The following is a 13,980-nucleotide window of genomic DNA, read 5'->3' as shown; positions in this document are numbered from 1 at the left end:
TTATGACTTTGTAATATGTTGTAATGATGTGATGCATTTAAAAATAGATAAATGAGGAAACCTATATGGATGTTTATGTAGAACTTATGTATCTTCTTGTATATATAATATATGAGAGAATACTATGACTCAGATATAGTATTGGACAAAAATGCATATTTAAAACACAAATAGCTTAGTTTTGGGACACACTGCTTCTGATAAGGCAATTGCACTTAAAACAATAAATACTCTTCATCATTTCTGAATTTTAAATAAAATCATTAAAGTTAAAGTATGGAGGTTTGCCAGGCAGTGGTAGCGCACACCTTTAATCCCAGCACTTAGGAGGCAGAGGCAGGCAGATTTCTGGGTTCGAGGCCAGCCTGGTCTACAGAGTGAGTTCCAGGACAGCCAGGGCTATACAGAGAAACCCTGTCTCAGAAAAAAAAAAGTATGGAATTTTAAGTAAATTACCAAAATTCATTTGAGGCTCAGAGCTGTTCTGAAAGTTTTACAAGTAATAGGGTGAACATGTAGTTCATTATACCATTTCCAAATCATAGCATAAACTGAGTTATCAATTGCTTGCTCCTTTTTTCTCTGAGTTTGAACTTGGCACCTGTATTACTCTTCCATACACTTGAGGATGCCAGTCACTTTTGAATTGGCACCCAAAACCAACCCAATAATCCAAATATCTGTTATTGATAAGGAATTATAGAATAATTGCAGCTCTCTACTCTATGACCCTTTTGATCTCAAGGTGTCTTATCTGAGCTACTTAGAGATTCATTGAGCACACGGGAAGAAATCTCTCAAAGCCAGCTTGGTTTGTAATAGCAATATATCCAAGAGAGATATGTAGGAATTTAAATACGTGTTTCAGCCAGTTTCATCTTGTTTTGAAAGGACCTCATAAAGAGTGAAGATTAGTCATGGATGATGGTGCACAGCTATAATCCTAGCCCTCAGGAAGCTAAGGCAGGGGAATCATAAGTTTCAAACCAGTTCCCAGGCTACATAGTGAGATCTTGTCTTCAAAACAAAAACAATATTGTTAAGTCATAACTCTTTGGCTAAACTAATGCCTCTGTTGCTCACGTACAAATCACTGGGAGTCATCCAGACTGACAGCAGTGAGGCATGTGTAAATAGGATTGGGTTAACTTTGATTTTTTTTTCCTGGAGACTGCCCCTGTGAAATGTCCAACCTAACATTTCTGTGTGGTTTTTAGTGCAGAAATAGTAATTCTTCATTTCTCAGGTTTTTGCTCCTCTACTTTTCCTGCCAGATCGCCAGAGAGACAAGCAAAAGTGAGGAGACACATGTCAAGGAAAGGACTGTTGTGTGAGAATATTAATGAAAACATCATATAGAAAATCAGAAAATACAGCCCACTGAGTCTGAGTGTTATATTTGGGCTGCCAGCGCTTGACAGATACTCTGTACTGCAATAAGATAAGAAGAAAGGAATCTGTTTTCCTTTCTATGCAAAGCTATCCTCACTAAAATACATCCAACAAACAAACAAACAAACAAACAAGATTCCCACAGTTTTTAAATGCACAACAACAAAGTCGAATCTTTTATAACAATGGCCTTTCACCAGTACATGAAGCAGTTAGTAGAAAAATATGCTTTGGTTTGAAATTCCAACATATTTCCCAAAATATGTTTAACTGACATGATAAAAATATGTTGCTAAACACACAAAATAACATCACAATGATAAGTTTGTGTCTCTGCTATAGTTTAATTTTCTCAGTAGAGACTTTTATATCTTTAGAAAATCCCATTTAGGAAAATCTAGTTGAATTATAGGTACATTTCAGTATGGTTTGTGCTATCAGGAAACAACCTTTAGGATGGATGACTTTTTAAGGTTTTCTGCAGTTTCATGTGACAGTAGAGCAGTCATAATCTTCTAAAGATGTGATTTTATTGTGGAAGTAGTTACACAGCCTTTTTTCATGAGTGTTTTAGAATTTCAAGGTCTAATTTATGATCATCCACTTTTATTATTTCTTGTCTATCTTTGAGTAAAAATTTACTTTGCAGGTATAAAAACTTTCTTTTAAGGAATGTAGCTTTACTGAATAGCTTCTTGTGAAAGAAGGGATATAAAATATAAAATGATTTATTACAGAGGACATGAACATGAGGGAAATCATTCTTTGTTTGGCATCTATGGTTGCTTCATCATCAAATATTTATTATGCAATATCATGTTTCAGTCTGGCTTTTTTTACTATGCCATATGAAATTAATGCACTTCAAATCTCTGACCACCTAAAGTTAATATGCTTTATATAAGGAACTGAACTTTTTCAGAAAGGAAGAATTTTTAGAAAACAGTAATAAGTAATCAACTTAAGGGGGAGGATATAGGGAACTTTTGGGATGGCATTTCAAATGAATGTAAAGAAAATATCTGAAAAATAAAATTAAAAAAAAGAAAAACACAGCGACACACACAAATCTCTCTTTTTAAAAAAATACATTGGAAAAACACTCAAGGAGTGAAAATCTCTGACTCTCCAATCTGTTCTTGACATCATTTATGAGTTTTGATGAAATGTTTACTGCACAGAAAATGTATGAGCATGTGGTGCTTAGACTGTGAATTATAATATACACACCCCTGTCAGCACCATTCCAGAAACATCTGACCTGGTATTTTCTTCTTTCCAGTTAGGCTACCAGCATTTTCCTTATCAGTGTTTTTAAAGAGATTTGGTAATAAACAACTCATTACTGATACTCTTGTATTCCAGAGATGAGTTAGTTTGTGTCTCTCCCAAATAGGTAAGAGAACCTTAAGGCAAGAGGTTCTCAAGTAGAAGAGATATAGATAGACCTTCGCGAATATCTGGGGATATTATTGCGGCTAAAAAAGAGAGATGCTGCTGCTATCTAGGGCAGAGACCAGAGATGGTACTGAATATTGAAAATGAAGTAACCTTAACAACACAGCCCAAAAGGTCAATAGTGCCACTGTTAAGTAGCCTTCTTGAAATAAAACTATACTCTGCAACAGTTTATTAAAATGCATTTTCATTTACTTATGAAAAGTAGTCAAGGTAATTATAAATATTCCCATTCCACTGCTTTCGTGTGTGCCACTCATTCCTCATCCAGATTTTCAATTTTTTTCACTAAATGGCATGCTGCAGTTGTTCTTCTCCAAAGATTAATCATATGTGCATGGTTTATTATTAAAAAAAAAAACAAAACAAAACCTGCAGTTTACAATGGGAAAGGCTTTATTACAGCCCTGGTGGCTTTTTATTTGCTTTTCTTTGAAATGTCTAGATTCATGAAGTGTGGAAATTGCCTCATGCAGCTGCTTTTTCTCTATCTTTCTCTCTTCATCCGTTATTTTTATTTATTTTTTTATTCTGGTTGGCAGAACTCCACTGATTGCAGCCGGAGTCATTGGAGGCCTCTTCATCCTGGTGATCATGGCTTTGACATTTGCTGTCTATGTCAGAAGAAAGAGCATCAAAAAGAAACGTGCTTTGAGGAGATTCCTGGAGACAGAGGTAACGTTTCCACCAGATTTTCCTTAATTTGGGGGTTTCCTTTAAAATTTTTTATTAGATATTTTCTTTATTTACATTTCAATTGCGATCCTGAAAGTTCCCTATACCCTCCCCCCGCCCTGCTCCCCTACCCAACCACTCCCACTTCTTGGCCCTGGTGTTCTCCTGTACTGGGGCATATAAAGTTTGCAAGAGCAAGGGGCCTCTCTTCCCAAGTTTTACAGCTAGATGATGCTCTGTTTGGTACAATGATTCCTTTCCTGAGTAAAAGATATCTTAGTAGCTGTAGAGCCAGCATGTGTCTAAGGAGAGGCCATATCAATGGTATGTGTGAGAAATAAATAGAAATTCCTTGTTTGAAAGTGTGAGCTGTGTGCATTTTAATTAGCATCACTCAATTGGCAGCCAATTATTAATTACACCAAAAGTGAAAAGGCTGAGCATACAGGTTAAAGCTTAGAGCTGTAAGAAAATGAGCCTTTTAACACCATTTATGAGATGCACTTAATATTGTGTGTTACATATCGAGGTTATAAATATTATTCATAAATTATCACCATTTTGTGTATGTGGACTCATGAGTTCTTTAGCATGAAAGCTGATAGTTTGCTTTAGGCAGGAGGCAAGGGGAGAACTATCACAGAGGATAGTGCAGTAGCAATGCATTATTGAGTTCCATCCTATCTTTTGGTTCTGACAGTCCCATCTGAGTCTGCCCGAACAACTCAGAGGAACTCTGGGTGTCCCTCTAGGTATACTTGCTTTCTTGTTGTCAAAATGACAAGCTGGGTATCTCTTAAGACTATTGGGAATGGATCTACTCATCCTTTCATAAATGTAGCACACAGGAAATGCGTTATATCTTAATTCTTGTGCCTTCGGAAGATTCTGAAGAGGATATAATTTCATGGTGCATGCCAAGATATGCACCCAAATGTGTTCCATATACAGATGTACATACCTCCTGTCCAAAGTGCTGAAATCTCCTCACCAATTCTACATTTTTTTTGTTTCGTTTAAGCTACTTATCATAGACTAGGGAAATGGCTCAGTCAGTGACAAGCTTGCCTCCTAAGCATGAGGGCTTCAACCCAATCCATAGGATCCACATGAAAACTTAACACAGTGGTGGGTATAATCCCAACACAGGAGCAGGTAGTTCCCTTGGGCTTTCTTGAAAAAATTTTCTTGTACTTGGCAAATCCAAGCCTGTAATAGACATAGAAACCCCCCGAAAAGTAGACAGTGCCTGAAGTATGAAACAATAGGTTATCTTCTGGACTACCCACCACATACACATGTGCATATAGACACACATGCACACAGACATGTTATGAATCATACATAACATCTAAAAACTCTGCCACCAAGTCCTGTAGAGTAGCCTGGAAGGACAATGTCTTCTGGAGGGCTTTTTGTTTTTTAATTGATGCTGCTGTTGATTTTTAAAATGTAAAATGTGAATATTCTTTCTGAGATTGTCTTACTTGACCTAATGAAATTCTTAATGTTCTAACGTATGTTTTTATAATATAAAGTAAGAAAGTGGTAAAATGTTAGATTTCTTGTCAAACGTTAGGAAATAGACTTGTTTTGTTGATATGTTTTATCATGCTTTTCCCAAAATCCTTGCTATCTCTGTACCCACTAAACTCAGGCCCACTCCATTGGTTTAATGGGTCATGGTGTTCACAGAAGCATGATAATAATGGCCAGAATGGAGGGCCACAGCACAGTTAGCCTTGTAAACAGATGTCTCGAAATACCATCATGATTCTAGACAATTGGAGTAGTAGAAATCTTCAATTATTTTCTCATGCAGAGTATAAAACAGGCTATATTTCCATATATTTTTAAATTTTAATTCCTTTTTATCAAAAGAATTGAACTTTTGAAGGCTTAATATTTCTCTTTTTTGAGAATGAATTATAACATAAAATGTTATTCCAAGATGTAGGCTTTGGGTGCTCAAAATGCTCTGTATAGTACAGCAGATTCCATGACCCAAGAGTAATGCCTTCTAAAACCAAGGCATATTTGTAACTGTAGATTATATTGAAGTTTATATGTTTATTCCTATACTGTTTATTCCTATACATTCAAAACCTTGATGAAGTTTGATTTATCTATCAGATATAATAAGTAAATTAAAGTTACTTTGGATGAAAATAAATAAATTGCTTCAGTGAAAATTATTTTAAACATGATTTTTTTTCTGAAATACTATATTTATTATTTTCCAATTACATTCCAAAATACAGGTAGCTGAAATTTCAGAATGGGAAACTATGGTTGGGAGGGTGACTAATTTAGTCACCTTTACCAGTGATTACTCTTCTGCTAAATGACATCTTAGCAATTATGTTGAGTGCTGTAGAGATGGCTTAAGGTTTTGAACACTGGTTCCTCTCCTAGAGGTCCTGAGTTCAATTCCCAGCAACCACATAGTGGCTTACAAACATCTATAATGAGTTCTAATGCCCTCTTCTGGCATGTAGATAGGTGTACATGAAGATAGAGCACTCATATATATATATAAATAAATAAATGAATCTTTTAAAAAGAAATATTGATTTCAGCCTAATTTTACTTGTTGGCCACACCCAGCTCTTTCTTGAGCTGCCTTTTCCTAGTTCTATCTTACTTATTATATTCATCTCATGTCTGATGTATTTTATTAATTCATGCTTCCTTCTCTCTTTGCATGGCTTATTATTATTATTATTATTATTATTATTATTATACTTATATTGCAGTCTTTTCTCTTCCCTTGGACCCCCTGCCACTGTTTTCATCTCACCCTTCCTCCCCCTTTCCTCCAAGAGGGTGCCTCCGCATCAAGCCTCCCCTTTCTTTGGTGCCTCAAGAATTAAGCGCATCTTCTCCCACTAAGGTCTGACCAGGCAAATCTCTGCTACATATGTGCTACATATGTGTCTTGGGCCTCAGACCAGCCCATGTATGCTCCCCATTGGTGGGTCAGTCTCCTGGAGTTCCCTGGGGTCTGGGTTAGGTGAGACTGTTGGTCTTTGTATGGGGTCTCTCTCCCTTGCAGCTTCTTCAATCCTTACCCCTACTTCAACCACAGGGGTCCCTGACTTCAGTCCAATGGTTAGGTGTAAATATCTGTTTCTGTCTCAGTCAGCTGCTGGTAGGGCCTCTCAGAGACAGCCATTCCAGGCTCCCATCTGTAAGCATATCATAGAATAGTAGTGTCAGTCCTTGGTACCACCCATGCCCCATGAGATGGATTCAAATTTGTGCTGGTCATTGGACTGCCTTTCCTTCAGTCTTTCCTCCATTTTTATCCCATCAGTTCTTTTAGACAGGAACAATTCTGGGTCTGGAATTTTGACTGTGGGTTAGTAACCCTGTCCCTCCACTTAAGGCCCTGTCTATGTACTGGAGGTAGACACTTAGAGTTCCCATTCCCCAATGTTGGGCATTTTTGCTAAGGTTACCCCAAATGAGTCCTGAGAGTGTCTCACTTCCTGGGTTCTGCTACTTTCTAGAGGGTCCTCCCACCTCCCACTCCCAGAGGCTATTTATTTCCATTCATTTTCTTGGCTTTCTGGATTTTTCCCCTGTTCTTGTTTGTTACATTTCTTACAGCCTGTGGGTTGTATCCTGGGTATTCTGTATATTTGGCTAATAACCACTTATCAGTGAGTACATACCATGCATGTTCTTTTGGGTCTGAGTTACCTTACTCAGGATAATATTTTATAGTTCCACAAATTTACTTTCCAAATTCATGATGTCCTCATTTTTAATAGATGAATAGTATTCCATTGTATAAATGAACCACATTTTCTGTATCCATTCTTCAGTTAATGAACATCTGGGTTTTTAATGTCATTCTACTTTCATTGTCTTAAGACTGATCTTAATATACAACTATTTGGAAGCCGGAACTAAGAAGATTTCATCCCCATTTGCTATTGCATCCCTTTGTCTCCCAAAGTGGATTTATAGTTTAGAACCAAACTCTCTACTCACTACTTAAAATGAGTTCACAACTCACCATCATAAATAAATAACACCTGGTAATCCACAAAAAAAAAAAAAAAAAAAAAAAAAAAAGCAGAACTTTAGGCTTCCTCAGGTGGGAATTGAGACTTGACAAGAACCTCGTGTATTTCATGTAGTTACTGCCCAAAGGATTAGTATCACACTAACTACCATCGCCTTCTAATGGGATCATGGTTTCTTTCAATTATTATAAGAGCTTAGAAGGGACTATTTCTGGTTTTGTTGTAGTTTGTCTTCTTTTACTTTGTTTATGTACTTAGCATCTTATCTTCTAGTCAGCATGCCTTGCAGTGGTAGAATAGATGCAACATTTCAGCTCAACCAGACCAAGAACAGGTGTGGACACAGGATGGGGCTGTGGCAAATATTCAGTGGTATTGTTTGTCAAAGAAATGTATGCTGGCGTACTCTTCTAAAAGCATTAAAAAGAACCAGAGGGCAAGAAGCAGAACTGGGTATGGATGAAAGATACACAACTTGCTGCTTTTGCTTTGCAGCTGGTAGAGCCCTTAACTCCCAGTGGCACGGCACCCAATCAAGCTCAACTTCGCATTTTGAAGGAAACCGAACTAAAGAGGGTAAAGGTCCTTGGCTCGGGAGCTTTTGGAACCGTTTATAAAGTAAGTAAAGCACACTACTTGCTGCCATCAATTATTTATGTTGTATTTCAGGCTTTGAAAAAAAATAATAACCAAAGTATTTACTTTAGCCAACCTAATTTCTGTTTTATTATTATTAAATTACTTTACTTACTTACATTCAAAATGCAGCCCTGTTTCCTGGTCCCCCCAGAGTTCTCCAGTCCCTCTCCTCTCCCCTTTACTTCTGAGAGGGTGCTCCTGCAATGACCCACCACTACCTCACCCCTGCCAGTGTCTCCCTTCTTTGGTGCATCAAGTTTCTACAGGATTAGGGGCCTCATTTCCCACTGAGATCAGACGAGGTAGTTCTCTGCTCCATAATTTCTTTTTAATATCAATCCTTAGTAGTGCTGAGAAGTTGCTACACAGGTAAGTTCATTCATTTTTATTGAACAAGTCTGGATAAATGCAGTCTCTAGAGAAAGAGAGTTTCAAGTACTTAGCCCAGTAGAGTCCATGCAATGCCCTTCGAGTCTCAGCATTTTCTTCTCTTTGGCAACGTTTCATTTTTTTTTCCACCAAAACTCAACCTCTTCCGCCAGGTTGTTGCTTTCTGTGCTTCCAGAACTTCCTCAGTAATCTCCCACAATCCTTTGCTCTTCTTTCTGCTCTTTTATTCTAGGTTCTGTCAGTACCTTACTAATTGATCACTTAAAGTCCATATGAGTGTGCAAATATATTATTAAAATGAGATTATAACATTTTTCTAACTGATTACATATATGGGTTAGTGCTTAATATTGGTAGTTTTAGTGTTCTTGTAGTTGTTAATTTAAAAATTAACTATTGCATAATTTGCTTTTACATAGTACTGTGTATTTTCTAAGTGATATGTTTATCATTGATTTTTTACAAAACATGTTATAGGTAGATAGAAATTTAAAATTTTTACATTTTGAAATGCTCAATGCTTTCCCTACTTAATTAGATGACTGGTATGGTGGTATATACCTGTGTTGTGCTAGAAACCTTTTGTGCATGCCAAAAGACCACCAAGGAGCCAACTCTGATGTAATCCCATTAGGCTCTCTTTATTACACACTGGAATTTGGTCTTACAGACGAGCGACAGGATGGTTTTGGTGAAGTAGCAGGGCAAGGTTTTATAGGAAAATGGGAGTAAGTGAGGGGTGTCCAACCTGACAAGCATCCTATTGAATGTCCATTGTAAGCCCACAGGTGGGTGCTCTGCAGCAAGACTGTACAATGACCACGCAGTCTGAAAGTACACCTGAAACAAGCAGACTAATCTTTGATTAACTTGCTTTGATTAACTTGCTTTGATTAACTTAGCTATAAGGAGTCACTCCGGCCAAGCAAAAGCCTTGGGGTCCTTCCTGGTACTTGGGTGCAGTTTGGGTTCAGCTTTGGGTAAAATTTTCAGGCTTTCTTCTCTCTCTCTCTCTCTCTCTCTCTCTCTCTCTCTCTCTCTCTCTCTCCCTGTTTGCCTTTCTTTCTTTTGTTTGTTCGTTCGTTCATTCGTTCGTTCTTTCTTTCTGTCTTTCTCTCTTTCAAGATGGAGGCCAGTTTCAAGATTGAGTAGATTTGGCCCCTCACCTGTAACCTCAAACTTGTGAGTTTGAGCCAGGGGAATTACTTGAGCTAAAAAGTTTGAGACCAGCCTTGACAATTCAGTGAAACATTATTTCTAAAACATCAAATAACGTAAAATAATGATTTATTTATTACAAAAGTATTAAGGTTTGGTCACACTGCAGACCTGAGTTTTCGTTTCCTGGGTATTTGCAAATATTTATAAACCTTTGGATATCAAGTTGTGAATTCCTTCCTATCATTTTGTTGTGTGTAGTTTGTTCAGTTAAATCATTAACTGAGTGTCCAATTTGCACAGATTCTAGTCTAGGCTGATTTTGTCTTTCTGATCTTCAAATTCTTTGCAAGTTCAAAAGACAGAAGTTATCCTTTATCTATCTTTAAGTTATGCTGGAAAAAAGACACAATTATGCAATTTTATACTTTAAAATTTGAATCCATTTTAAAATAATTTTAACTTTAATGTATTTTAATGAAAAATTTTATAAAATTATTTGGAATAATGCATACATAATCTTAATTTTTATCTTAAATAAAGGTGTTAGAAGTAACAAATTGAATCACTACTATCTTATTTCCTATCTCTCAGAAACACTTCTTTACCATGTCTTCTGTTTCCTTCATTTACATAAAGGTTTTTGCCTCCCACTGGCCCCATGATTTATCTGATAATCTCTTGAATGCTCATACACATTAATATGAATGAGGCTTTCTGAGCTAGCTATAGAAAAGTCAACAGAAAGCTTTAAGAACTTCTTTGCTTGTGTTTCATGTTTGCAATCATTTCTACATGCCATATTGACAAAACTGAATGTATGTGAATTAATGAGTGCTTATAGAAAAGTCTTTAGAAGTTTCATCAGTTTTTTTTAACTGTATGTCTGAAATATGTGTTGCCAGTGTATGTATCATACACTGTAAGACACACTGTCTTAAGCTATGAAAAACTTTTGGTAGCCACACAAATGCCAATGGCCTGGATACATTCTTGTTTAATTGTTCCTTCAAGCTAATACTATGTGATGCTTCAACAACAACAAAAATTAGGGCCAATACAGGTAAAAATGTAGTTAAATTTTACTTTTTTAGATCTATTTAGTAATGGTTAAAGTTTTTCCAAAAGCGGTACAAATTAATTCACACCGAATTTATATTCTCAATATAAAACTACACTCTAGGAATATTTTAATATTGATGCCATTGCTTTATAAAGTAACTCCCTGTGTGGTTATTTTATTGAATAATGGTAAGCATATTCTGTGTCCTAGATAGGAACTCTGAGAAAATATAGCCTGGGGTTTGGGGGTCTTAGTTGGTTTTTTTGTTTGCTTGTTTGTTTATCACTGCTCTCCTTGTGCTTGAATACCCTTTTTAAAAATTATACCACAAATAACTTACGTCAGTGTTTAGTATTTGTGCACATACATTTCTGCATTAACTCTGCTTGAGTCAAACATGACCATAAATCTCATCCTGATGTTTTAAAGCACTTTTCTTAACTGTTGTTAGTATTCAGCAGTTCTCAGACTATTACTATATCCTCTATTACTCTAGCTTTGGATAATATAAACACACTTCCCTATGCTATGTGTCTCTCTAACACTGTGACCAGCTGATAGAGAAGATACAACTGTAGCCAATAGCTTCATCTCCTGCCTTTCAAAGTTAAACTATCATAGCTAATCATCAGGTTCCTGCTCTTCATATGTGTTTCTGTGTTATTTTTGGAATATATACTCTTTTTAAAAAAAAATATCGATAATCCATGCATTCTTATCTAGCCTATAAAAATTCTTGTCCTCATTTAAATATTGTTTAAGTTTTCCTAGAAACACTATTATTAATTTTGTACCTTAAAGTCTACATTTTTAATTTTGTCCTAATCTATAAATTCTGCAACTATGTTCATAGTAAGTCAGAATTGCCAAAGATCAATATAAGTATTTATATGAATGCAGTGACAATCATTAATATATAGAACTTAATAAAACTAATAAGCTACTATGGATTAAAACTTAGATTAGAACTTGTCATGAAATATTATTTCATATTAATAGCAAGTAATTTAAAATGGAGGCCATGAACTTGAAGGAGAGTGGGCAGGGGTATACGAAGTTTTCATGGAAGGAAAGAGGAGGGAGAAATGTTGTACTTATATGATAATCTATAAAATGAAATAAATTAAATTTAAAGTTTGATCAGCCAAATCAAATTATATTCTGTTATAAATATTATGTCATATCAATGTAGAATTAATGTGATTTTTCCCCTGCAAGGGTATTTGGGTGCCTGAAGGTGAAACAGTGAAAATCCCTGTGGCTATAAAGATCCTCAATGAAACAACTGGCCCCAAAGCCAACGTGGAGTTCATGGATGTAAGTAAACAACTACATAGTCATATTTTTTCTTTATAATTAGTGCTTGAAAATAAAATTAGAAAAAGGCAACCACCCCCCAAAGTTTCTCATCTATACCTATTATAACCTCATGCTTAAAGTGCTAGGATCCCTTCACTATACCCTGTACCTTTCAGAACATCCCTGATTTATAGTTGTCTGCTGTGATTAAACTCTAGGAGAACTTCGGTAATATAAAGATATTTATTATCCTCGTATTGAATTTCTTCCTGTAATTCAAGAATGTGATATTTTTGTTTTTATACCTTGGATTATAATTAGAAATGCATTTACTAAATGCAGTTACAACAGAGTTAAAAGTACTTGATGGTGATGACAGTAGGTCCTTCTTATTTAGATAATACTTCTATAATACTAAAGCTGTCCCAATATATTATTAGAAACGCCTGCAGTAGGTTCCAAATAGTGTTCTAAATAGTTTACAAATGATCTTTCATATCGCTGGATTGAAAGAGCAAACCAAGGTTACCTAAGTTTTGCAAAGCAGAGAGATGATGCATGGTCAGCCAAATTTGACCAGAAATATTTTCTTAAGTAGCAGAGAATTGTGAGGATTTGCCTGTCTTGTCTTCACTGTGGCCATACTCAGCCCTACCCTTTTTGGTAGAAAGGCAAGCATAGGTAACTAGGACAAAACATTAGGTAAATTTGTCTGCCTGTGCTCCAAGAAAATTTCACACAAATAAGATTGAAAGTTTTATTTTAGGAGCAGACCCCACTCTCACAACCACAAATGTGGTAACCACAAGAACTACATTTTGTGAGTCATGAGCTTGCTTTGAAAAATTAATTTATATGTTTTATTTTTTAGCATTATAATCTATTAAGATAAAAACAGTCAAAATTGGTGATGATAGTCCTTCAGTTGCTCCTGTATTTCAACAGAAACTTGCATATTTTAACTTAAGTTCTCAAGTGAAATTTAAAATTTTCAATTCAGATTAACCAAAGTGGATTATGAATCCACTTAGAATAATAATAACAAAAACTGCTAAAGAATGAAAGTACTTGATAAAGTCAATCAGAACTTGAAGATTTCCCACAGAGAAAGTTGTAGACTGGGCTGTTCAAATTTTGAAGGTAGGTTTGAATAAAATTATATGTGAGGCCTGGTGTTATATTTTACGTTGATATCTTACTAGGGATTCTGAAATAGACCCATATATTCTTTCTCTGTCTTTTAACATAATGTATTCAATAATAAGAATGATTTTGATTTCAAAATGACCTTTATGTAAAGACGATACCCGCATACGCACTTTGTCTCTTTTTAAAGACAGATTGCTATGCACTCTTACCTAGTGTATCTTGCAAGCTCCTTTGGAGTTTTATAGAGGCTCAGTATATGACCTTGAAATTTTCCAGAATAATACTATCTTTCATGAGACTATTTAAGCTTAATTTACTGTTGTCTATTACATAGTAGGGCTGAGAAGGGTACAAGCAAGCAGTTCTAAAGAACAGTCTCAGTGCATATCAGTTGCTAAATAATTAAAATACCACCCTTATTGCCTAACTAGCAACAGTTTATAATAAATATTACTTATCCAGTAACTAAAACTTTTTTTTCAGAATGTCTCGAAAGTTTACTAGACTCCCTGCAGCTAAGTGCCTGACTCATGTGGTACAATTCAGAACTGAAGAATTTTCAGTGATGCCCTAGTCATTCAGTTTGACCTAGATCATAGCTATAAACTGAGGAAGGAAAGTGAAATTTTCAAGTTAAGTAGAAATTACTAAAAAATTAAGGTAAATAAAATGTGGATGTTCATATATAAAACAGAAGATCAAGCTTGGCCACCTTGGGCTACA

At 35.7% G+C, this 13,980-nt stretch overlaps 1 protein-coding gene across 5 annotated transcripts in view; it reads left to right on the top strand.

Moving 5' to 3' along the window:
- Positions 1-13,980, top strand: part of Erbb4 (erb-b2 receptor tyrosine kinase 4) — a 1,076,693-nt gene that overhangs the window by 845,871 nt on the left and 216,842 nt on the right. For all 5 annotated transcript variants that reach the window (XM_006495692.4, XM_006495693.4, NM_010154.2 and 2 more), the window contains exons 17-19: positions 3,393-3,525; positions 8,055-8,177; positions 12,028-12,126. In XM_006495692.4, the coding sequence (XP_006495755.1) occupies positions 3,393-3,525; positions 8,055-8,177; positions 12,028-12,126 (355 nt within the window). The remainder of the gene's footprint in view (positions 1-3,392; positions 3,526-8,054; positions 8,178-12,027; positions 12,127-13,980) is intronic.

The sequence above is a fragment of the Mus musculus genome, chromosome 1 (assembly GCF_000001635.26).
Source record: "Mus musculus strain C57BL/6J chromosome 1, GRCm38.p6 C57BL/6J".
Lineage (NCBI taxonomy): Eukaryota > Metazoa > Chordata > Mammalia > Rodentia > Muridae > Mus > Mus musculus.
The sequence above is the reverse complement of the archived record's forward strand: the minus strand, read 5'-3'. Positions and strand labels throughout refer to the sequence as shown.